Source organism: Andrena cerasifolii, chromosome 12 (assembly GCF_050908995.1).
Source record: "Andrena cerasifolii isolate SP2316 chromosome 12, iyAndCera1_principal, whole genome shotgun sequence".
Classification (NCBI taxonomy): domain Eukaryota; kingdom Metazoa; phylum Arthropoda; class Insecta; order Hymenoptera; family Andrenidae; genus Andrena; species Andrena cerasifolii.
Window position 1 is genome coordinate 5,604,606 of NC_135129.1, and position 24,396 is coordinate 5,629,001.

Below are 24,396 nucleotides of genomic sequence, written 5' to 3' on the forward strand. Positions count from 1 at the left end.
AATGAAAACTTGAAAATTATTAATTTGCAAATCATTTTTTTGTCCCCTTTCGCCGATCGCAATATACATAAACAAAAATAAACATATACAGGAGGTGGCCAAATTATTATACTCAAAAGATTTTCGTAAAAATCTGTGAAAATCGTGGCTGAAATTAAAGTAATAATGTATGAATGTTATTGTTTTTTCGTTTATTGAGTAGCTACAACATTTGGCAACAATGTGAGTAATTTTTCAACATATAAATCGCATTTGTTTTTAAAAGGGGCGGGGAAAAAATAATTACAAATACGACAGAAATAATAGAGAATATCATCAGCGTATAGCAGAATATTCCAAAATTTATTTCTCGTACACTATAGTCTTAAACCTATATACCTAAATGTATTTAATTTGCATTCTTAAATACATATACTAGTTTCATAAAATAATATTATAACATTAAAAGCGAGACTTCCATTTTATTCCATCGCTTAAACTTACAAAATCTCAAACCGTTTTGTTCGAGTGTAATAATTTGGCTACCCACTATATGTATCTCATAATAATAATTATAACTGTACACGAAGAAATATAAATATTAGGAAGTTAGAAAGTGAAATTAGAAATTAATTAAAAATAAAAAAGGATATCCGCCGGACTGGGATTTGAACGCCCGACCTTCTAATCCGACTAAGTAATACGCTCGGGTTTCGGCAATGTGGATCTCGGCGGAAAGAGCCGAACAGGCAACGCTCACGGACAGGAGTAAGGGCTATGCTTGTGTGCAGTGCGATGGGAGCAAAGTGGGGACGATGGTACGCCATGGTGGGGTTCCGCATTTGTCCCAAGTCTCACGACTCTAGCAACACTGATGTTACGCCTCCTCCTCCCTCTAGCGGATAACTTCATCGTCCTTTTCTCTTTCGCTTACGGCAAACGTCAGGTCAGTAGCGATACTGGATTTCAGCGAGTGTGTAGTGTTGTGCCGACAAAGCAGTGGTATAGGCGTTTCTACCGGAAAGAAAGCGGGAACATTTGGTATGTTTAAGTTGTTCGAGAATAGAGCACGATTACTTTATGTTGTTCAAACATCTGCGCGCTAATTGTTCACACACATGCGTCGGAAGATGAAACGATGCGACGGATTACGAGGCACGGCGCAATTCGCGATTTCTACTTGTTCAAGGTCGTTAGATTCAATCTGCTCACAAATTCAATGTCACGAATGCTGTTGAATGCCTTCCGAGACTTTAAACAGACAGCGGCGTAGTTTAATCACGAAAACGATTGGCGGGGAATACTAAGTGTATCGTTTCTGTTCGTGGAGTTCTTTTGACGCTCGCGAGGTTAGGTGTGCTTGGTACAAGGATAGGTGTGACGAGGAGAGAGGTTCGAGAGTGGGAGTTAGACAAGGATAACTGCTTGACTGTCCTGTTTTCGCGATCGCGTTTGGCGCCTAAATTCGAAATTCTAGGTTATCCTTTATTCGAACTGGAGCTCGAAACATATGGTAGATGGTATGTTTGATTCGAATGTTTTGGTAATAGTAGTTAATTCTGCTTCTATGTTCGTGTTTCTAAATTATTTTCAATCTGCTCCATAATTGGTTCATCGTTCTAGCTTTATTATTCCTTTGCTCCAATTTTGTTGCACTCCAAAATTTAAATCGTTATACTTCGTAATATGCACACTAAATTTGGAAGAACATCTCCCTCGTTGGTTAACCAATTGAAACTGTAGTCGATTCTATATTTGGAGAGATCGAGATGATTCTTGCTCAGGGTCAGCAATTTCTCCGAAATGTTTCTGACGTGTCTTATTTATGCAAATAATTTCAAGTATTTTAATCATGAAGGTACTTTCGATTCTCTTTGTGTACCACTTGCATAATTCTGAATTAGTGGAATAAAAACTACTCCCTACGGCAAAGTTTTATACGGGGAGGCATGAATTACATTAACAATTTTTTATGTAGATTTATTAAATTAATATTAAAAACGACCGGTCCGTTTGGAATTTCCAAAATTCCGGAATGTATTAAGCTGTAATTGAGATTGTTAATGGGATAGTTAGCTGAATGTTTCATTTACAATACGTATATCGTATAATTATAATTACTAATTCTGGATGCTGTAATTAGATGTACTTTATGCTATGCACGCGTGTGCTAACATTGCTCGTCGTTATCACCCCGCGAATATTGCATGCTTGATGATCCAAAAGCGCATGCTTATTTCACGCGTGCATTCGATAGGATGGAAACATTTTAAATGGCGTTTATCGCGAAATTGAGTCAATAAAACGTTGCATACCATGATTGCTCCATTTCCATCACTTGAATGTCATGCATATTACTAACAATAAGATGTCCAATGGAGTAGGTGTCTTGTTGCAAGTTGAACGTGACTTTGCTCTCTTAACAATTTGATAGTATAATTCTCGTTGGATGATCAGCTTTCTGCTAATATTCTGTTAGTCACAATGTGCATATCTCTCTGATAATAGGTTTACAGTTCCTCTGAGCAAACTGACTCATTCTTTCACTCCAATGTACAAATTTGAACAGAAGCAGATTTACAAAGCCATTTAATTATTAATGATAATCCTTTCCTCGCCAAACAATTAAGTTATTTAAGATTTAGAGCAGCATTTTTCCTCTTGTACACCAGTCACGCTTCGGTAATTCACGCCTCGTCACATCGATTATCCTAGTATTTAGTTGTAACCGTTGTTGTTAGTAAAAACGTTACTAAATTGTAATATTGTTAAAATACACCCGGGTTTCCTTAAGAATCGACAAATATCTTCCTTAAAATGTTAAGGAAAGTATAAAGAAATTTCAAGTAAACGCAATTCGAATATAAAGTTTGTAAAAGCGAAAATTTTTTTCTGTTTCAGAAAATGGTTTCCAGCTCCACGCTGGGTGCCCTATTGGGGCTAGTCCTGGTTGTCTCTTCTATACCGGATGTATCGTCTTACACCAGTGAGTAAGAATTAAGCAACACCATTTAAGTTGTTTATTTAAAATTTCTGTGTCCCATTTCACAAGAGCTTCTTAGCTACAGAACATTCTGTGTCGCAATCATACGCCAACATATGTCTGTACTTTATTCTTTTCCAAACAGACGCGTAGGAAAACAAACTACGTAAGTTTAGACAATAATTGATGGAAGACGTCCCCAGAAAAGTTGTCGAATCAAAATTGTTAGAGTTTATTCCACCGACGTTCAATGCAATTTGCATGCGGAATAAACGTTTAGAGTATTGGGAAATAGTTTGAATTGCGGTGTGCAGACCCAACTATGGAGCAGGTATAGACAGTCGCTGGGTTTGATCGCGATTAATTGGATCTAATGGAAACAAATGATCGTTTTTAATCTGAGGCTCGGCTGCTGTAATTATATCGACCTTCGTCGTAATCGCCGTCTTTACCCTCTTCCGCTTTCTAATCTTGTTAAATAAGGAAAAGGAAACCAAGATAGGGACCAAAGTGTGTAAGAAGTAATAGCTGGGTGTAACACGATGCAATTTAAAATCGCTTGCATCTTAAATAATTACGATCTCAAGAAATGTATCATCGCCACTTACAATCGGCAGTTTCAATTATCGTGATATCTATTTTGAATAGGATGTTTAGTTTTGCCATTGTTGCAGTATCAATATTTCTATGCGTCTTCGAGACTTTTAATTACAATTAAATGGAATCGTAAATCGCTTCGTAGCTATTCAAAATCGTTGCTACTAATTTTCATTTTTAACAGAATTATTGGTCTGGTATACGGAAGAATAACGTCACACGAATCTTGTTCTTGATATGAAGGCACATTATTCGCGTTTTCCATGTAAGAATTGCCTGTTAAGTACTGGTTTTACGTAATCAAGCAGCGCATGTTGGAAGCCACTGAAATGATACCTCTTTCAGACGTATTCAAATTCGCTCTAGCGGCAGAGTTATCTCGTTAATCGTTTCCACGGAGTTAACAATTATTGTTCCACTCTATCGTGCTATCACACGATTTATTCGCCATTTTTCTGCAACAGCAATAAAGCAGTCTGTCTTTTTGTTTCCCTTTTACGAGCTGTGAATCATCCCCATGGCTTTCGTTCACGATCTGTTGTTCAACGTTGCACTACTATAATTTCATCGGAGTTTGCAAAAATTTGAACTACAGAAATGTTGAATGGCTCCCCTATAACATTTATCCTTCCCTTTCAATTATTCATTTCAACAATCAGTCGAATTATAGTCAGTATTCATTGTACACCTTGTGTGTGATATCCGCAACATTTTTAATCGTAAGATTTGAATTAAGTTTGCACGATTCCCTGGAATTGTTGATAAAGAATCCCTTGTTGTGATGATTTGCGAATTAACAAAATTGTTATTGCAAAATAACTAGTGTAGTAGTCGATGAACACGTAAGTACAAACAACAGAATAGTCGTGTTCCCTTTCATGAAGTTAATCGTGTTTGACTTTTCAGTTTTAAGTACAGCTAATACATTTAATTACTATAGAATTTGGTTCCAAAAGGTCGCTCGAGTATTTCCCGAGAATTGTATTAAGTTTAAATATATCAGTCTTAAATGCTGATGCTAGTTAGCCTTTAGAAGAGAAACAAGGATATTTCGTTGACCGTGACGAAGCTCGTAGATTCCAAACGTAATCAAAACTTGAGCGAATAATTATCCGAGCTCGTAAAACTTGCTGTATCAAAGTTAGAGAACTTAATTTGACTGATCTTCTGACTATGAAACAGCCAACGACGCAATCCTGAAAACGGTGAAAATTAAATAGACCGACTAAAGTGATTTTTTCAAATACTTGTTTAACATTCCTCTTCAGATCCCTGATTCCACGTCGCTGCATTGAAGCGTGACGATTCGTATAAAATTTGACACGAACTTCAGAACTCTCCGGGGGGGAATATTTTTTCAAATGCTGAAAATTATACTATCGAGTAGGTACATAAAAAATTAATATTAGTATGAAAAACGTGGAGATATTTTATATTATTTTTTTCACTGGCAAATTTGTTACTGGAACAAATTAATGATTCCCAATAGCGTATGAAGTTTTACTGCAATCAACGAAAACACAAATTTGATTGCAGAGTGAAACTTACGTAACTTATAGTATAGTTTTCAATGCTATCACGTTCATCTCAATGCAATTAAAGTACACTTGTTCAGACACGTTTATTTTTATATGTTCTGCTGATTTCCTTTACTTTGTGTAGGTGCCTATCAAATGGGAGAGATTCTGCATTAACGATGTAAAATTGTTTAATGGGGGCACCAGTATGTTTGATTAATTGCGCGTAATTAATGGCCCGACCTTAATTACAACTGTTGAATCGATAGCCATAGAAAATGCCACACGTATAAGCACATATGTGTTTCAGAGTTGTATGGAAAATTAATCACGGTACCATTTACTCCGTCTTTATTTTAAAGTGGCACCTCCCGATATATTCTGCAAATAATTATACTCCACTGTGTCTTATAATATAGGCACCCCTGCATCCCTTGAAGTAACTTCGTACGATTATGCGAATCTGTTTAGGTATATCTATACGCACCATACTATCCAGCTTACACCCCCGTGAATATCCTCCTCCGCCTGTTTAATGCCATCATTGTCCCTGCCTTTCTGTCTTCCCTTTTGTTCTCTACTACGATCAACCTATAAGGACAATTTGGGAGAATCGTTAGCCTAGTTTTAATACTTCCTCCCCTTCTCCACACCCTTTCGTACCTTTTCTTCTTACCTTTCCAACACGTAGGCAGCTCTGGGTAACACGAAGCTGGGCGTTAACTCCGCAGCTGTTCCTCTCTATCTCGACGCTTTTCTCTGTTGCTCTCTCCCTTCTCCCCAGCTTTCTCCTTCCCTTGCTGGTCGGATAATTGAGAATCGATGGGGTTATATGGGGATGACGCTGTGGTGCTCGAATAGAATTACGATTAGCGGCGTTACATCGATGCAAGTCTGTTGGATAACGTCAGGTAAATGCACAATAGACGACGCGTTACATTCTCGTGGCAAGGAGCCTTAATTCCTCGTCAGTGGAATTCTCCTTATCAGTCTAATATAGTTGGTCCACTGGATCAGTCTACAATATTACGACTTTGGTAATCTACTTTCCTGGGGACGAGCTTCTGAGCTCAGTCGGCACTTTGAGACTCGAGCTGTTGCTATCGCGGAAAGTAATGCATGCTAAGATTCGGAATTACAATTTCTTCAGTTTCAAACGGTCTGGGGGGGGGATTGGATCTCTCTATTCCCACACAGAATTGCGTTTCTGCTCCGTTTCTACGAGTAGCGTTGCCAAACCTCGCGTTACACTTTAACTTCTGAGCGAGAGCTCGCATTTACCAGACACTGGATATCCCGAAAACCGTAATTGAAGCATACAGGTGCGCTCAGATCATTAATTGCGGTCAAGGATCGTGTTTAGTTGTTCATCGAGTTACATTTTACTCGCTAAACAGCGGGCTCGCGTATATTTAATGACGTCAGGCTCAGTTACGCAGTTGCTGTCTGAAGTTTTGGCGAAACTTGGCCTAGGATGGCGAATATTCGGTTAAAATCACTTAGACGTAAATATACTTACCTCATCTAATAGTTTGACGTTGCACAGCTAACTAAGTGCGCACGCGTGCGTTTTAAAAACGAGGCTTGACGTGTATTCGCATACAGAACAGCCATTGGGAAATAAATAATGTAATAAAAAAAATTCACATTTCATACGTGTATTTATTTAGCAGACACGACTTACAAAAAAAAAAAATGGTAAAGATAGGAAATGTTCTCGTGTGAAATGGTCCTAAGACTTCGTATTCGAAAATGGTACACTTATCTAATACACTTACTAAATTTAAAACTGTTGTTCATTAAACCAGTGACGACTATCTGTAAGTTGTAGACAGTAATGGTTTTGAGACATTATTTCAGTCTCCTCGTGTAAGATTATAAAAGGCATCGAGGCCGCCTAACATAGCCATATGACGTCTGAGAACTTTAATGGCGCACAGAAAACCTAGAACGTGTAAGAAGGCGTACTTTAAAGTTCACTAAAAAACCACGATCCTGTAAATATTTAATGGGAGTACTTTACTCGCGTATACACCGTTCCCGTATACTCTTCACGCAGACTGAAATGAAAGTATCCAAATGACCCGCTTCTTTATGAACACCGAGGGGCCCGAGATATAAATTTCATTTATGACACGTTCTTCTGCCGAAACGAAGTTTTAATGAACCATATCCAATCGCGCGGCGATGGCTTACTACTCGAACTTTCGCCACTAAACGAGAAGTCACGGCGAGTTACCCTTTGTTCGCAGAATATGGAAGGACATGCAAGGACATCGGCTGCATGAGGGATGAGGTCTGTGTGATGGCGGAGGATCCTTGCTCGATCTACCAACGAGATAACTGTGGTCGTTATCCGACTTGTGCAAAGTCGCATCCAGGCGGTAAGAATGCAGTTGGCCTTTCCATAAATATGTTTCATCCACCGTCACAGTCGGGAATGGTCGCTGCGCGAGAAGAAGCTAAATCATCTATCTAATATCCAATGGATGTTGCACGTATATTTAATCATGCATATATGCATCCTGATAACTTTAATAGAATTAGATTCTGGATGAGAATTCCGTATTTTGCACTATTTGTTATCAGACATCTCAGAAGTTCTTGCAGAAATATTCTGATGATAATTTTAATTTGATGTAATGATTCGTGGTATGTAATGGAAGTTTAGTGATAGAGCAATACGTAATCGCTAGTTTCGATTCAGTAATATTCCCATTAGTGGCAGTGTGAAGGTAATCCGTATTTTATTACGTAGTTAGAATTGTTGGCATATGGATGAGCAAAATATAGGATTCATTGACAACCCTGTTGTAACCTATTGTGTTTTGATTGGAACATTATATTACACGATTAATGTTCACCCCCCGAGCTCGACTTCAGTGCATAAATTATTGATTGCTGCGTTACCCTTCAATCGATTACGAGCTCATTAACCATTAATCCATTGTATATAAGTTGGTGATTGATTGCATATGAAATTGCGCGCTACGCGGCCGACAACGCCAATAAACAGCGCGTTTCTATAAATACGAAATAAATTCTATCGGCTGTCGTGATCACTTGCAGCGAAATTATTGCAGTCAAGTAGTGTGATAATTTGTATATATTAAATATTCAGTCTCGCCCAAATCCATGCGTTGCATATTCTGTTGTATTTCAGAAACGTTATTGGGGAATTAATCAGATTTATTATCATTAACGTAATTTTAATGAAGTATCGACTTCAGCTTGGTTTCAGGCGTTCATTTTCTTTAAACAAATATATGTAGTTTTGAATAGTAAAGGGCTGGAATTATTAAGATCTCAAGCCTAACATCATTTTTGGTAATGGGACGCATATATTTCCTGGGGTATACGTTGCTAGCAACTTTTGAAACTTCAGCGACCTCTGTTTTTTTAATAAATCGCAAGTCGAGAATTAAAATACGTATGATAAAGTTTTAAAATAATTCATTACATATTCGTAACAATGTATAACAGTATTTAACAGATTATTGAACTCGTCTTGTTAAATTTGTTATTGTAAGCAAAGTAAAAAGTCCAATATTTGATTCAGATAAACAAAATTAAACATCTTATCACTTCTGACTAAGAAACAATACTATAAAACACACTGCACTCGATCAATTATTCATTATGTAAATAATAATTTATATTTTGTTTGAAATTTGTTCTGAAATTTCTGAAGACGATCGCATCACACACAGTATAACAACTACCCCGCATAAACATTTTCTGTACTTCACTTACAGGTGCAAACTGCGCGAGCACCGTTTGCGGAGGGAATGAATATTGCAAAACCGAGAACGGTGTGCCGACATGCGTGCAGAAATCAACCGCAATCGGTGAGTGTTTAAATCTTTCTACGTCCTATTTTCTACTGCAATGGTTGATTGCGCGTGCACGCTGGTGGACCAGCACGAAAATCGAAGAGCATGTTCGAGTGTCGATGAGCAATATGCATGGAACTGAATTATACGGTTGAAAGGGAGGCATACAATAGCTACAGAAATTATTCTATATATGCTTCACATGAATTGCCAATGTATATTCCCTTCAATTTTGATCGACAAGCGTTTCTATCTTTGGCTTAATGGAAAGAAAAATACTAAACATTTAATTACCTAACTCGAACATTTTTGGACGATTAAAACATCGAAATTTACAGAGAGCAGTACAGAGAGTTTTCAAACGATTTCGTAGTGTCTGGTAGTAGAATTTTTAAGCTATTGTAATCCTCCGTGTGCCGTAACAGGAAAAGGCTCGTGCTCTGCTTCTTGTTCTTTCACATGTTCGCATTAAAATTATTAAAGACACTGTATAAACCTACCTTCATAATCCTTTAATTATTTCTGTGACATACAAGCGTGATTCTCTTCGGTGATTATTCGGGACACATAATTTGCAAATGCTCCACGTTTAGTATCGCGCGCAGAAGGGTTGAACACAATTCGTGCAGTAATGACAACGTTCCCGATTGGTGTGTAAACCTGCAAATCACATCGAGCGTATATTACCCTCGTACAGATGCTCCTTATTAACGTTTCCTGTGCACTTGATCTTGCAAACCGTGCGCGTTGCTTCATATTATCTCCTCGTACGAGTTACTATCGAATCGCTGAAGATATATCATACCGATCAGGCGAATCGTTCTGGAAATGCCATTTTCGTTGATAAGTCGGAAATTCGATATTAATTCACTAAATATAACGATAGTGCCGCGACAAGTTCAACTGTGATTGATCGCTTGAGGAAATGGTTCCTCATTACAATTTCAACGCGATGCTGCTGCATATTTCCCATCTAATTTGGGCACGTGATCGCGCTATGAACACGGTGCTGCTTCGCGATGGCAGGGAGTTTAATAACAGAAACATATTTAGAAGATTAATTTGTACTTTCGTGGCGTATTGTCAGGTGTAAAACGAGGGTGAAACGCGAGGTCGAGAACCCCAAGAGCTTGTATCGCAGATTTTTTTCCCTTCTTAACTTTTGCGAACACGACCCTTCCATTATCGTCTCCCTCCGCACGCAACCGTGTAGATGCTCGTCCACTCACGCAGCGTTATACGATTTTGGAGAAATTGCTCTCGAACGTATAAACTTTTAGCATCCTGCCGATATGGAAGAAAAAGTGTATCGTTTTAGTAGCAGGCGAAATTGATTTTGCATGAGTGCTTTATGCAGTTAACCGTTAAATTTCCAGCGGCGAATATTTCTAATTCGAAATGTCACTTTAGCATATCCTTGTCAATTTTTCAATTACTCTGCATTTATAAATTCACTGTCGGAATTGGGTTCCCAAATTAACCTTTGTTTTTTACCTGTTCTTTTGTTGCGAAAAATTGAGAGCATGCTTTGCAACATGTTCGTATTTGTTATTTTTTCTTATAAGAATGGTAGGGAGGTTCTTTGAGGTTGACTACTATCAGGTAATACATTGGACCATTCCTCCTTTCAAACACTTTCAGATATGCTAAGTGGCAGGGGTACTATTATTATAACGAATCGTTTCTAATTTCTTCTACAACGCTGCATTCCCAAAATAGCACCTGCATGCAGCTGGAGCGTGCTCTTTTTTTACGTTCACTACCTAACGCTTTCCAATAATTTCCGCATGCGTAATACAGGCTGAAGTAACAGCACAGTCTTTAGAGATCTCGCAACACCTCCATTGAACTAACTCCATTAAAACGAGTCACTTTCGGAATCCTCCAATTTCCCGTGAAAGGTTTTTAACCTGTACGTGTGTAGTTAGTTGTGAAAGGGTCCCCCGTTGTAGAATAAAAGTGCTATTGTGCTCTCCGTGTACTCTTCGTTCTCCTGGTTCCCCCTTTTGTTTAATCCGCCTGCCCAAATGTTCGAGACATGTTCGATAAAAGAGACGAAGACGACGTAGAAGGGAACGATCTTTTCAGGGTACGAATCGGCGGGCGTTTCTTACGTGAACGGACAGCGAGTGAGCGCTGATGACAATCACGATAAGACCAGCAACAGTGCTAGCAATTCGAATCCTTACGCCAATGCTAATGCACCACCCGCCCCTGTCGAGCCAGCAGGAGGATATCGTCAAGTGAATTCCGGCAGCAATTTGGGCTATCCGGCATATCCCAGTAACAGCGGCTCTAACACCGGCTCTAACAGCGGATATCCACCTTATCCTCCGTCGAACCACGGAAATCGGCAACAAGACTTAGGATATCCGCCGTACCCGACTCATAACAGGATGCCTGTGCCTGGGAATCCAGCGCAGAACTATCCAGTGTATCCTGGACAGCCTCCTGCTTATCCAGGCCCGCCTCCGTATCCACAGCAGTACCCTGGCCAACAGAATTATCCTTACGCGCACTATCCCAATCAGAATCGCATGCATCACGACACCGTGTACTCTGGTCGTCGCCGAAACGCTGCTGTCGTGCAATCTTCATCTTTGCTTATTGTCTGTTTAACGAGCCTTATCGGGATCGCCGCCAACATGTCGCGATGATTAGCTGCACGATGGTGCTTGGATTCTTCAGGAAGTTTTTCCTCGACGCGTTGAAATAATCGGAGAACATTGGGCGACAGACGTGTTGTTTCTCGTATGTGGCATTCTAAATAAAGCTAAAGGGTAGGAACTCTAGTTGTATTGGGTATACTTATTCGTGTAATCAGGGATACAGATTCCACGGTTTTCAATTCCCTTCTCCGTTAAGTGCAGAAAACTTGATGATCTTGAACGATGTTACCAAGTAAGAGATTAACAGTTGGAATTATATGTACCTAGTATTATTTCCTAGGCTCTCTCGAATCTCCTTTTTATGACGAATTACTTTTATCCGTGTTGGTTTTATTAATATATTTTGATATTGTTTAAGAGTTTAGCGGTGTGGGTTAATAAATTTTGGGAACAGAATCTGGGCGTCTGGGAATTGTGGATGTTGGACTTATTGACAGCATTCAGTTCAATGAATTTCATTATGTAGTAGGGAATTTGTTCAACATTTATTCGCACTAACATTCAAAGGTATGCACTAAATAATTATTTTGTTAACTAGTTCGAAGGGTTTCAAGTACATGTACATATGTGTACTCTTACCTGGAATAGTATCAATTAACGACACTAGAAGTTACAAAGGTCTTCTGAACATAAATGTCCTTCAAAATATGGATTGTTGTTCTCTGTTTCTGTTAGTATGCAGGAAATGTATTTTTTCTACTGAAATTATAATTATAGTATCATGTTTTGCACAATTTACTACGTGTTTTGTGACAACGCGTCTTGTAGCCAATTATTTATCTCTATGTAACGCATTTATTATTAACGGCGCTAGGAAAGAGATGTTCATATTATTCAGTGATAGAAAACTAGACTTTCGAAAAATTTGAACGGTTAAAACATGTACATTCGACTGATTAGAATCACACTGTTTAAGGTGAAAGTGCACGATTATTTGTGAGTTTCTACATGGAAGACTTGCAGTGTTGTCTAAACATTATTTATATAAATTAAGACTTGTCAAATATATAGAGCTATAAATTTTGCCCAACTTTCTACAGGAAGAGTCCACAACGAGACTTCTTTCAATAAAGAACGCAAACTATTCAGGAGATGATACGACTGCTTAGCATTAGATCTAATTAATTATGCTTGGAATAAAATTTCAAGCTTTGCTCGAAATGCTTCGGATGAATTTTAGATTCTACCAACGTAATCTTTCATACTTGAACTGCACAAACGTCCATTACGGGTACAGATTTATACCTCGTGTAAGCCGACCAGATAATAGGTCCTTGATAGACTGATGGATGCAACTACTAAATCGCGGGGAAGCATTAGGACTCAACACGAGCATCCAGTTAATATACGTAAGGTAGCAGCTAACCTAACTGACGTCTGAAACGGAATGGTTCTAATCAATCGACTAAGTGTTACCTGATATTGTGGGTTTAATGTACGGCGAGATTGTTAGTGTTGTACTTGTGCGAACATTGTGGAAAAATGTCCTGTACACGTTTTATTCTCTATCTTAGCTAGAGCACAACCATGTACCTCAACAAAGATGTTTTCGCCTCAAACGAGAACATATCTTACCGTCCGATAAATAATTCTTGCTAGAGTTATTAAAACGCCTTCGATATATTTATATGCATGGATATACATTTATTTGTATAATACAAAATTCTTTCTCCATCGGTGTATATATTTATGCGATAATTGCGATCGATAGCATTATACGAATTGTTGACTCGGAATAAAAGTAACATTGTTTCTAACTAAGGCACGATTTTAATGTAACACCTGCGACTCGTTTTCGTTAGATTGCGCTTGTAATTAGCCCCGAAACAAGCTTTCAAATTAATTCCTTAAAGTCGTAGCCGACAAACAGCGACTGATCTCGTTATCGTCTTGAACCCTGACACTTCTTATCTGCCTCAGTGAGCCACGTCAGAGTACTTTGTGGGTCACAGTTACTCAGTGGCTGATGAAATCGTTTTCCTCTGTCAGATACGTTTTTCCCAGCATCTTTCTATATTTTTATTCAGTTCTTTCCCTTCTCATTTCATTCCTGCCATTCATGTAATACGCTTTTTATATTTCCCTCCATACTTCATTCGCATCTCTTTATATCCATTAACTTTATCGCAGCTACAAGCTCTAATTTTCTACTGATACTGAAACTTTAATCGCAGGCATCCGTCCAAAGTTACTCTCTGCATCACATAATTTCTTTATCACCTGCCACTTACATTCTCATAATTAAAACTGTCGTGATACGATTTCTAACATCAGTGTAACAATTGAAGAATGTAAAGGAAGCTCAGAATGGAACGAATTGTACATATTAGAAAATACCATTGCAGCAGGCGAGTAAATTGTAAGAAGACTAACCTGAATCGATGCATGCTTAAAAAAGGAAAAAGTGATGAGAATATTTCTCTCGTAACATAGACTAATTCAGCATTTCAATTCTTTATCCTAAGCAAGACTATAGCCAGAATTGAATTGGTAGCTGAGATCTATATGTTCTCGACCACTTCATTCTATTAAATAAAATATCCACCGTGTGTCAAGATCATTTTGCATATGGATGTGTGCCGGGTTTTTGACTGCCACACTACGATTTGACAGTATATCCATCGCGAAGACCGGGAAAGGTCAGACCGCCTCCGCCAACTCCGCCACCGAGGTCTTCTTCAAATGGATATGGAGGAAGAATCAATGGTAACGCGGGATCAAGGAACAGCATCGGAGGTGGTTCTATTTTTAATCGCTGGTTCGGCAACGATCGTAATTATGGATCACGTGGTGCAACCACACCTAGCAGCCGTGTTCAGCCAGGGGGTAGTCGCTATTACGATACACACACGTCTGTTGATGACCAGGGAAATAGGATGTGGACATTTTCTGGCTAATCAGTGAATCGCTGTAATTCCGCAAGTCACCATACCTTATACTCAAACTCTGGGACCAGATCTTGCCTTGTAGATTGGCTACTGCAGTTATCGTAAAACATGAAAGTCCACGACCTCGTATTTCCCACAGCACAGAATACTTACGCATAACTATGCGACACTAATTTTAGGTGCCACGCATTTTCAGGATATTCTCAATTAGTATGAATAGTTTTATGGATTTTTGTGTCCAACTATAGATAACTGTGGGTTCTTCCTTATTAGTGCCATGTTACGATTACACGATATATTTGTATAACGTTATTATTATACATATACATTATTATTATTAGACATTTTACATACGCTGTACTTAACGAGTACTTAAATACTTTTCCATATGTAACGAACAAATGTATGAAATATATATATAATCCTCAGCAGTTCCATTGTATTTCTGACGACCCTGCGGATTCAGAAGAATCAAAATCGTTTCATAAAACAGCATCTGTATCACGAGCTGTTAGTCAAATAGTTCAAAATAATACCACTAATGGCAACTAAATCTTGGCAGCTAACGGACATTTAACGTTTACTTGCTGATTAAAATGGCACGTCGCCAAGCATCACTTTAACACTAACATTAACAAAATATAAGAATAGAAATAGGAAGGTGCATGACTCAATAACTCGCTATACGGCTCGCCTATTGACGCACAAAAATATTAATGGCCACGATTCCAAGGGAATTCTATGATATTAATAGTACTGACAATGTTAATGCAGCGGTCTCGAGTAGTTAGCTTAATAACACACTAATGGACATAGTACAGCGATCAGAGCAGTGGCCATAATTTGTGCAATCGCGTCAACGCATAGCTTGCTACAGCGGACATCGGAAGGAACAAACACACGCGAAAATAATGGGAATCGGTGGAAACAGAGTTGGACTCGGCATGGCATGGGGCACCGCCCAAAGAATGAAGCTTTCTAAACACTTAGGAGGTAGATGACGAAATGTTCGCAGAATTCGACGGAGACAACAAGATAGTCGCAAGAAGACAGAGTGACAACGAACAGGTCGCAATGACGCCCGATGCGTCCAAGTCTGGATACCCGTCTGGAAATGGATATCCCAGCAGTGGCTCCACTAAAAGCTCTTACCCATCCTTAGAAAGCCAACCAAGGCCTGGAGATAGCAGCTCATCCGGTTATCCGTCCAGTTCCGGTTATCCCTCGAGAAGTAGCTCATCCGGTTATCCGTCCAGTTCTGGTTATCCGTCCAGTTCTGGTTATCCATCCAGCTCTGGTTATCCATCCAGAAGCAGCTCATCGGGTTCTCCGGCAGGATATCCTTCGAGAAGTTCTGGTTACCCAACGGCATCTGGAAATCCATCTAGCTCCTCTGGCTATCCATCAGAATCTGGATACCCATCGAGAAGCTCTGGTTATCCATCCCAATCTGGTTATCCATCGCGCAGTAGTTCTGGCTATCCCTCAGGCTCCAGTGGTTATCCTAGTAGCTCCTACCCTTCTCCGAATTCTAGAGGATATCCGTCGAGTTCTGGTTACCCTGGGGGCTCCAGGACAAACGAGGAAAGCGTCCAAAGAGTCGGTGCCAACACGGTTAATTCTGCTAACCCCGGATATTCTCGTGAAACTCAAGCTTCTCAGAGTAGGTATCCGACTCAGAATGCAGGATATCCGGCACAGTCTGGATACCCTGGCCAGTCTAATCCGTATCCTGGTCAGTATCCTGGATATCAAGGCACCCCCCAGGGGTATCCACAAGGCAGCCCACAGGGTTATCCACAGGGATATCCGGCTCAAGGAGCTTATCCTCAAGGATATCCGCAGGGATATCAACAGGGATATCCTCAAGGGTATCCGCAAGGTGGATACCCAGGAGGTTATTATCCTCCTCCTTCAACCACTAAGAAACCTAATTTTGGTGACCAGTTGACCAACATAGCTAAGGATCTTGCTGGCAAAGTATTGACTCAAGCGATTATAGATAAAGTTACTGGAAGGCATTATTAAGCAACAGTTAACATTAGATTTGGATTGTAAAACTAAGCTCTTGAATGCTGACGATTTGTCAAATACTATCATATATTCAATGCTACTCATTTTATGCAGTGCTTAGGTTGTAACTTCTGTTAATCTAAATTAATCAGGAGTAGTTGAATTTTATAATACTTCAATTTTAATGTGTCAATAATGTAAGTCTGTTGAATATTATTTATTCGTGGTTTGTCATTTAACAATCGGAGAGGTAAACACTTGAAAGCGTTGAGACATTCCGACTTTGCCTGTCATGTTCACTGGAGACATTCATTAAAATGATAGCGACTGCGCCCTGTTTAATTATCATGCAACGGGTGTCCATGACACGTTGTTGGGGCGCAAGTCCCTGTGTAATTAACCAAACTATTTTAGGTGCGTTTAACAGCTGATCGATAGCTGCTACGAAACTGCGAGGGCTTGTACATGCGGGCTAATCTCCAAGTATAATTTACAGAAAGAAATAATAGTACAGACAATTTTCTTGTAGCACATAATTTTTATTTCATAATAAAATTGAAAGGAGTCCTTCTATCTGGTCAAATAACATAGAATAATTTTCAGTTTGTGTACAAGGTACAATCGAATATACTTACGTCACTTATTTTGTTGCTTCATAATGCGTAATTAATTTTTATTTTAAATAGCTACCTTCCATGTAATTATTGCATCAAATAATTTGCTTTCAATTTGTTAGTTTAAGGTATACTCGCCTATATAAAATTAAAGTAAGAGGACGTAGTATTAAGTTCGTAATATCTGCCAACTCATAATCGGAAATTTGGTGAAAATTGGTAATCGTTGCGATCAAGTCGTACAGGTTGAAGAAGTAGATAGCGAAACATAATACTTGATATAGTTGTGGAAGCGATAAAACTGAATGGTATCTGAAGGAACTTGCGAATAATCTTAGTGTTTGATTGTTGCACTTGCACTGGTAAAAATGCAATTGAGTTTGAAGGAGAGAAAAAACAATGTACCGTGACAAATTACTCTTAAATAAAGTATGTGACACCATGAAAGTCGCCCCGTTTAAACTTTCTAACCTAAGAGTATTTCATCCCTTGTGTTTTTCAGAATGAAATCATACTACACCTTACCTCTAAGTATTACTTATTTTCCCTCAGCTTCGATAATTCTTCGTAAAATTACAAGAAATTAACTACAAGCGACAAAAAGTGTTTCTTTCGTGAGCATCCTTGCACCACTTATCTACCACCGTCACATGAGTGCGCACACTGAACAGTAAATGGTAAATTTTGAGAATTCGACGGTAGTCAACACGTGCGACAATTAACAATATCCGTAGGCGGTAAGTGAAATAATATCAACACAAAAACTTCGAGATCATCTGAGGTGAGTCAAAAGTCTAACAGGACACGGTCGTCTTTCTCCAAGTTCGAGTTACTTATTTCTGATATCATCATAGGTAATTCGTTCGCAGCTCTTCAGTTGAATTAACATTCAGGCTTCTTGTACTTTTCATTTTTATTTATATCAGCCAAGGGATTCGTGCAGGTCTGGTAGGGCGACCGCCCGGGGGCCAAATCTGTAGGGGCGCCGCTGTATGCGTTCATTCATTTATATCCGTTGAGATTCGTTAAGCAGAAAGCTGCTAATTGATTTCCCTTGGATAATCTTGCCCGGGGTGGCAGTATGCTAAAGCCGGCCCCGGATTCGTGTGCTACTATATAATCGAAGGCACGGTCGAGTCTCTATTTTAGCGGCTGAGAGTGGAGATCGATAAAGCGGGATTTTCTGGCCACAGACCAGGTATAGGATAAACCTATCAACCCCTGTATGTTTCTGTCACCGGTTTGTGGGGTCCAGAGCTAGGAGCCATGGGGCCGTAGTGAATAGAGGGGGAAACACCTACAGGAGTGGTGGTTTTGTGTGCATGAACTACGCCTGCGTCAGTCACGCACACATTACCACCGCTCCTGTAAGTGTTTCCCCCTCCATCACTGCGGTCCCATCGCTCCTAAGTCTGGTGGGGTCCCAGGCCGGCCCTCTATGTTAAAAACTCACACTCTAAGCAAGTCCTGAGTTGAACGCTGTTCATGAGCAGAGGCCGCTACATTCAGTTCTCAAATTATGGGTCGGTAACACAATTTGGGTGGTGACACGAACATTCATAAGGTGATGGGTCTATCCTATACTTCGTCGATGTCTATACCTCGTCTGCGATATCATCGAAGGGATTCGTGTGTTACTAGTCGAAGGTAAGGTCGAGTCTCCATTTTAGCGGCCGAGAGTGGAGATCGATAAGTCTACCGAGGCCTCCGAAGGGTGCTAGATGCCACTTGCACCCTGTCTCCGAAAATACCGCATCCCTATTTCGGGTAAACTCGAAGGCGATACTTCTTCGTCTCCGTTTCTGCGATCCACACAGTCGTGCCGCATCCACCGCCGGTTGCGTACCTTTCTTGCGGTCTTCGAAACACTTTGCGCACCCAACACCCTTCGCGATGAAAGTTGAGTGAAAACTTTGCCCCGGGACAGATGTGGTAAAAACACGTGACGATATTTTTCGCGCCTCACTAGTCGTGCTAAGGACACGATAGAACGGGAAAGTTGTTCGACGAGAAAGTAATCGTGTAAACTGAAGCAAGTAGTTGACAGATCGCTTTCAGTGAAGTGGCCTTCGAAACTTCCCCCCAAGATGAGATCAACGACAGTTTTCATTTCAATCTTTGACCACTCTTGAATTCCATGTTGTTGGGACACGTGTACACAGTTTGTGTGTTCCCTAACTTTCCCTGCGATACTTCTTTATATTTAAACGTCGATTGTGCGTAAACTTTGGTGTGTTTCTTTCGAGTGGTCCCATGAATGAACTGCATTTCATTCAAAGCTGAGAAGCAATACGACAACTTACTAAACACGAGGGTTTCTCAGTTCTGAAGCAGGGAAATGAATTTCTAAATGCCATCGAGATTAATTCAGCCAAGTGTGAAGTTGGAACCATTTTTATGATTACGCGGAATATTCCCTGCACGTATTCGAGGAGGCGTTCGACCGTTGTTAAAAGCAATTCGCAAGTGTGTAAAGGAAGGTTCCTAAAAGCTGGATAAAAAGTATGACGTTGAGGCTGGACGTTGGTGAAAGGAAGTGCGATGATATCGTCATAATATTTCACGAACGTTTCGATATAACCCTCGCTTTTAAGTGTCCAATGTTTGTAACGCAAGGATGATCAAGCAACTGTGACCTACTAAAGTGCGGGACCAAACGCAAGCTGCTTGATATTCTTGTGTTTATCGCGCTCATTAAGCCGAGGCTTTTTGTAAGTGGCGAAAAACCTAAGTCAAGGTCGTATTTGCCTTAAAAAATTATTAAATTGAAAAGAGAAACGTCGTATTTTATATGATTATGCAACCAGAGTAGACGACGACGACGACGTTTTAATAAATCGCTGGTATTTTCATTTTATGCGGTTGCTTGTGACAGTGTGATTAAAGTGTGATGTTCGGCTGTGAAAACGGCCTGCATATGTCGGCTGAGGTGCGAACGAAATCGTGCGGTTGAATGTTTCCACTGCATCATGTTATCGCCAGCAAAAGTACTTTACCAATATTCATCAGGAACATATTTGCCAATCGAGTCTCGCAGCAATTAGCAGCGGCTGAACCACCAATCATGAATCGATCTATCTGCATCAGTTACGCCTTATCAGCCTTAATCTGCTAAAAGGAAGGGCGGAGGATCGTTAAAGCCCCGTGATGCCAGCACGTGAGGGCCAAGGTAATTAAATGAAGATTGCTATAAATTTCATTAATGGTCACACGAGATGTGGCGACACATTGCTGTACGAAGCCACGTGCCACACCAATCTTTGGCTTCCTTCCGTACCTTCGAGCAGAATTCTTTCCAGACGGCATTGTCAAGTTGCTCGAATTTCTATATAATTATAGCTGTAACATCTTTCGATTTGATATCACTCCCTGTATTGCGTGAAAATCCAGTTACTTATTCGTTGATTTGGGCAGAAAGAATTATTTTATATGGAAATATATGCGCCTTGGTATTATTATATCACAGGATATTAATAACGAATATTTTATTATTTAAAATCGTATTATCCCTGGAATATGAGAAATTTCTCATGAAAGTGCCGTACGTGATGAATCAGCGGGGCGTTAATTAAAAACTTCGATCCGTATTCTTATGCTTTGCCGTGAAAAGAGTGCCTATGAGGTGCTAACAATGAAATAGCTGGAATTCAACGGGCAACGGAAGCCATGCCGTTTGAGCTTCATGAGCTTTTTAATGTGTATTCTTGTGTTGATTGGAAAAGCTAGTAATAAAGCTTGGCGATGCATTCCGAACTGTTCTTATTTATAAGCTTTATTTTAACAGCAAAGTACAATCCTGGATTGAATGGTTTAGGAATTGATTTCGCTGTGGCGTACAATCGAATGAAGCACAAAGCAGCTAGTTATTAAGTAGCTTTATCATCGTGTGACGTTAAACGTCTAATAATTCATAAAGCGTGAATTCTGACTTTAATTGTTCCACTAAACACGGGTCACTGCATAATGTGACATTTACCACTGCGAAGCCGCAGAATAGACTCTCCTTTATATCCCTGCCTTTAAACATAAGTATCAGTAAACACAATTGTGTAGTATTCGTTACAAGGCGAAGATACTACACGCTACACGTGCACGATAAATGATAAAACGTTGGCTAAGGGCGTAGAAGAGTCGTTGATTTCTTACTACCTCCAGTTATGGCATCAACTTGTCAAAGCTTATATGGCATTATGAGACTTTCCTGTAACTGAGGTTTCATGCTATGCTCATTATTAATTAATAATCACGTTAAAATTCATCAAGTGATAAAACTCCCTGTACCCTTCACACTTTCGTGGGTTTCACGACCGTAAATAATACCTCACTTTTTAAGTCTCTTCTAGACTCGTTTGGTGTTGCTCCTTGCAAAACTTCTCGTTGCTTTGAACTGTTTAGATTTTAGAATCTTGAAATTATGGAAGCACAATAGTTTCGCCTGATCCTGTTTCCAGCATAAAATGTTGAATTTATATGTTACATGTGTTTACTTAAGTGAGAACGGGGACTAAATAGAGCACTCTTTTAACGGAGTCACAGAAATGGTGGATCGCACGTGCTCTCAACGTGACCTGAATTTCTATAAGGCACTGCCACCAGTTAAACATGACCCAAAAAGGATAAATTTTTTTTCGATTTTAATGGAGATGTTAAATTAATCCTTAGTGTGCTCGAAAGTGCCCTGCCATAATTAGACACAATCAAGCAAGTGTTAGTTTTGAGAATTGTTTTTTTGTGAACACGATAAATCTAATATTCTTCCAAAGTATTTGTTAACATTCGTCATTTTCCCGAAAAGGATGTTCCAATTTAACAAATGAAACACTACCTATTCATTGTTCTGTACATTCGTTACAAAGACAGACTTTTTACACTCAGCGTAGTGGAATGAGTAATATTTCACTCAGTCTTATGTTTTCTGCATCGTTATATGCAACAAATATATTAAAATATCTAGGAAAAATCGGTGAGTTCATTTCCTGTGGATAGGGGGCGTCTTTAAATTACGTAAGGCTTTTTGAAGGGGGAGGGGGTCGCGAATGTCTTACGTTTTCTCATCAGGGGGGGGGGGAGTCAAGTAGGGTCTTACGTAATATTTTTTAACCTAATTTTTAATATGAGTAGCTTGAAACACGATGTTTCATCGTAAACACGAAACCTAGTTCAATGAATTATATAAATCTTTAAAAGAATTTTAATAACTGAAAAAATGTAATGTAAAAAATATTACGTAAGGAAGGGGGGAAGAAATCGTCAAAATTACTCTTGCGTAAATTAAAGACCGCCCCATAAGAATAATGAAAAAAAGATTATACGACGTTGTCTAGTAACTTTCAAGCCTTTAATGAAAGGAATAGTTTAAGGAAGCTTTGTTGTTAATGTATAGGGCATCTTGTTTGGTAATTCCTTTCAGTCTCGCGCGATCCCACTTTCAGAAAGCGAGTCAATAATATCAGATGTTCATATAACCATTGTTGCAATATGCTGTTGAAAAATTTGCATCTGATGGCACAGATTAAGTTACTACCTTGCTTAGCGCATCGTGTGATTGCAGCAGCAAATCTTAGATAATACGATTCGGATGTGACAGGCGGCGAGTAATTTTATCCGATTAGAAGGAACATCTTAGGGTCCAGCTGTTTTAGTGACGTCTGCAAGTACAGCTATAAACGTAAAATTTCGCCTTGTAACGAGCAATTTTGTTATTTAATTTCTGTCTTTATGACGCATTAAATCATTTTTATTAATCTGCATAGAAATTCCTAACACGAGTATGCCACCAATTTCCATGCAGCACGTAATTATAGCGGAGGTCTATTTTACTTCCAGCATTTTAATTTTTTTACTGAAAAACATTTGAACCGAAATTAAAGTATTTTCTATCTTTATGGAAATTAAGTTTCATACTTCTGGATAATTTTAAGCGCTTGCTAGTAGTTGGGTGTAATCAAATGATTCTGCAGCATAATTAAAATTGCATTGTGATTTATTCTAGTTCATATGGTTTCCCAGGTCTCGAATGTTATTTAAATCCCTTAAAATTTACTTACTGTCTTCAGAAAATAATTTCATACAAAATATCATTTACTCCCAGAGTAAATCATAAATTACGAGTTCTTGAGCATTCCAAAATTGTTTTGCGACTGAACCATGCAAGAATTTTTATCTATATAAGCGGCAGCATTATATTCAATATATTTCTTAACATACATCCTTCCAACTATTGCATTTAATTGAGAACACATTTAACTTTACGTTATAACGTGCATTTTCTTCAGAAGCGTTTTACATTTGAAAGCCGCGTACTTACCTCTACACTTCACTTTGCTAACCAGGGAATGTTTTCACTTTCAGGTGCGTGAGCAACAAACGGACCCTCGGTTTTATTACAACGAAAAAGGCAACGCAGACTTGAAGCCACTGGAGTTAAAAATTCCATTTTCTTCCAAATTATGCAAATTATAAAACTCCCACAGAGAAAGTATCTCAGAGAACATACAAGTAATTATCTCCCTAGAGTGCTCGAAAAGGTTTCTAAGGCCACAAAAAAGAGTAACAATGCATCTAACCACAGAACTGTATTAACGAGCACACAAAGCACCTAAATGCCACGAAGAAAACATAAATTCTCCATATACAGCTACGTAAATAAATAGAATACGAGGTCTCATGATGTGGATGATTTCATTATACAGAAGATGAAGTGTCCGCGGGACTTTCAAAGAAACTAAAGTAAGAATGAAACCAGCACACCGTTAAAAAGTCCGCGGAGCAGCACAAGAGGTCCAGAAGTCCTGTCAAAGATCCACGTCCAATTTGCTATTCATCGTGATTCATAATGCTTCAAGAGATGGAGAGCGCCTGGGGCAACGTCGTCACAAATTTGACCAACACATCGAACATGCACAGCAACGGCACGCAAAAGGAGGACCCGGAATACAGTTTCGATCGCCAACAAGTGGAGAAGATGGTGGTGGTGGTGGTGCCAATATTTTTCGGCATGATCGGCATTCTGGGGCTGGTTGGGAATTGCCTGGTGGTCACTGTCGTGGCTGCGAATCCTGGCATGAGATCAACGACGAACATCCTGATCATCAATCTGGCGGTGGCAGACCTGCTCTTCGTCATCTTCTGTATTCCATTCACCGCAACGGACTTCGTGCTGCCCTTCTGGCCCTTTGGCAACGTCTGGTGCAAGATCGTCCAGTACCTTATCATCGTTACTGCCTATGCCAGCATTTACACCTTGGTCCTCATGAGCCTCGACAGGTCAGTTTCAATTCTACGAAGAGCCTTTGACTTTACT

General features: G+C 39.4%; 2 protein-coding genes across 5 annotated transcripts in view; both read left to right on the plus strand.

The window, feature by feature from the left end:
• Nucleotides 1-860: 860 nt before the first annotated feature.
• LOC143375468 (uncharacterized) lies at nucleotides 861-17,540 on the plus strand. Of its 3 annotated transcripts, none has more exons than XM_076824596.1 (5): nucleotides 861-1,020; nucleotides 2,881-2,965; nucleotides 7,329-7,460; nucleotides 8,832-8,924; nucleotides 15,464-17,540. In XM_076824596.1, exons 2-5 carry the CDS (start codon nucleotides 2,884-2,886, stop codon nucleotides 16,492-16,494), a joined length of 1,338 nt encoding a protein of 445 aa, XP_076680711.1. In that variant the 5' UTR covers nucleotides 861-1,020; nucleotides 2,881-2,883; the 3' UTR covers nucleotides 16,495-17,540. The 3 variants fall into 3 exon arrangements, with proteins under 3 accessions (XP_076680711.1, XP_076680708.1, XP_076680709.1); XM_076824593.1 differs by lacking the exon at nucleotides 861-1,020 and adding an exon at nucleotides 1,103-1,168; XM_076824594.1 differs by lacking the exon at nucleotides 861-1,020 and adding an exon at nucleotides 1,103-1,168 and having other exon boundaries at nucleotides 15,482-17,540.
• Nucleotides 17,541-18,752: 1,212 nt separating this feature from the next.
• Asta-r1 (allatostatin A receptor 1) overlaps nucleotides 18,753-24,396 on the plus strand; it is a 34,362-nt gene continuing 28,718 nt past the window's right edge. The window contains exons 1-2 of one of the 2 annotated variants that reach the window (XM_076823830.1): nucleotides 18,753-20,262; nucleotides 23,445-24,359. In XM_076823830.1, the coding sequence (XP_076679945.1) occupies nucleotides 23,929-24,359 (431 nt within the window). In that variant the 5' untranslated portion in view covers nucleotides 18,753-20,262; nucleotides 23,445-23,928. The remainder of the gene's footprint in view (nucleotides 20,263-23,444; nucleotides 24,360-24,396) is intronic. The other variant, XM_076823829.1, reaches the window with a different exon arrangement.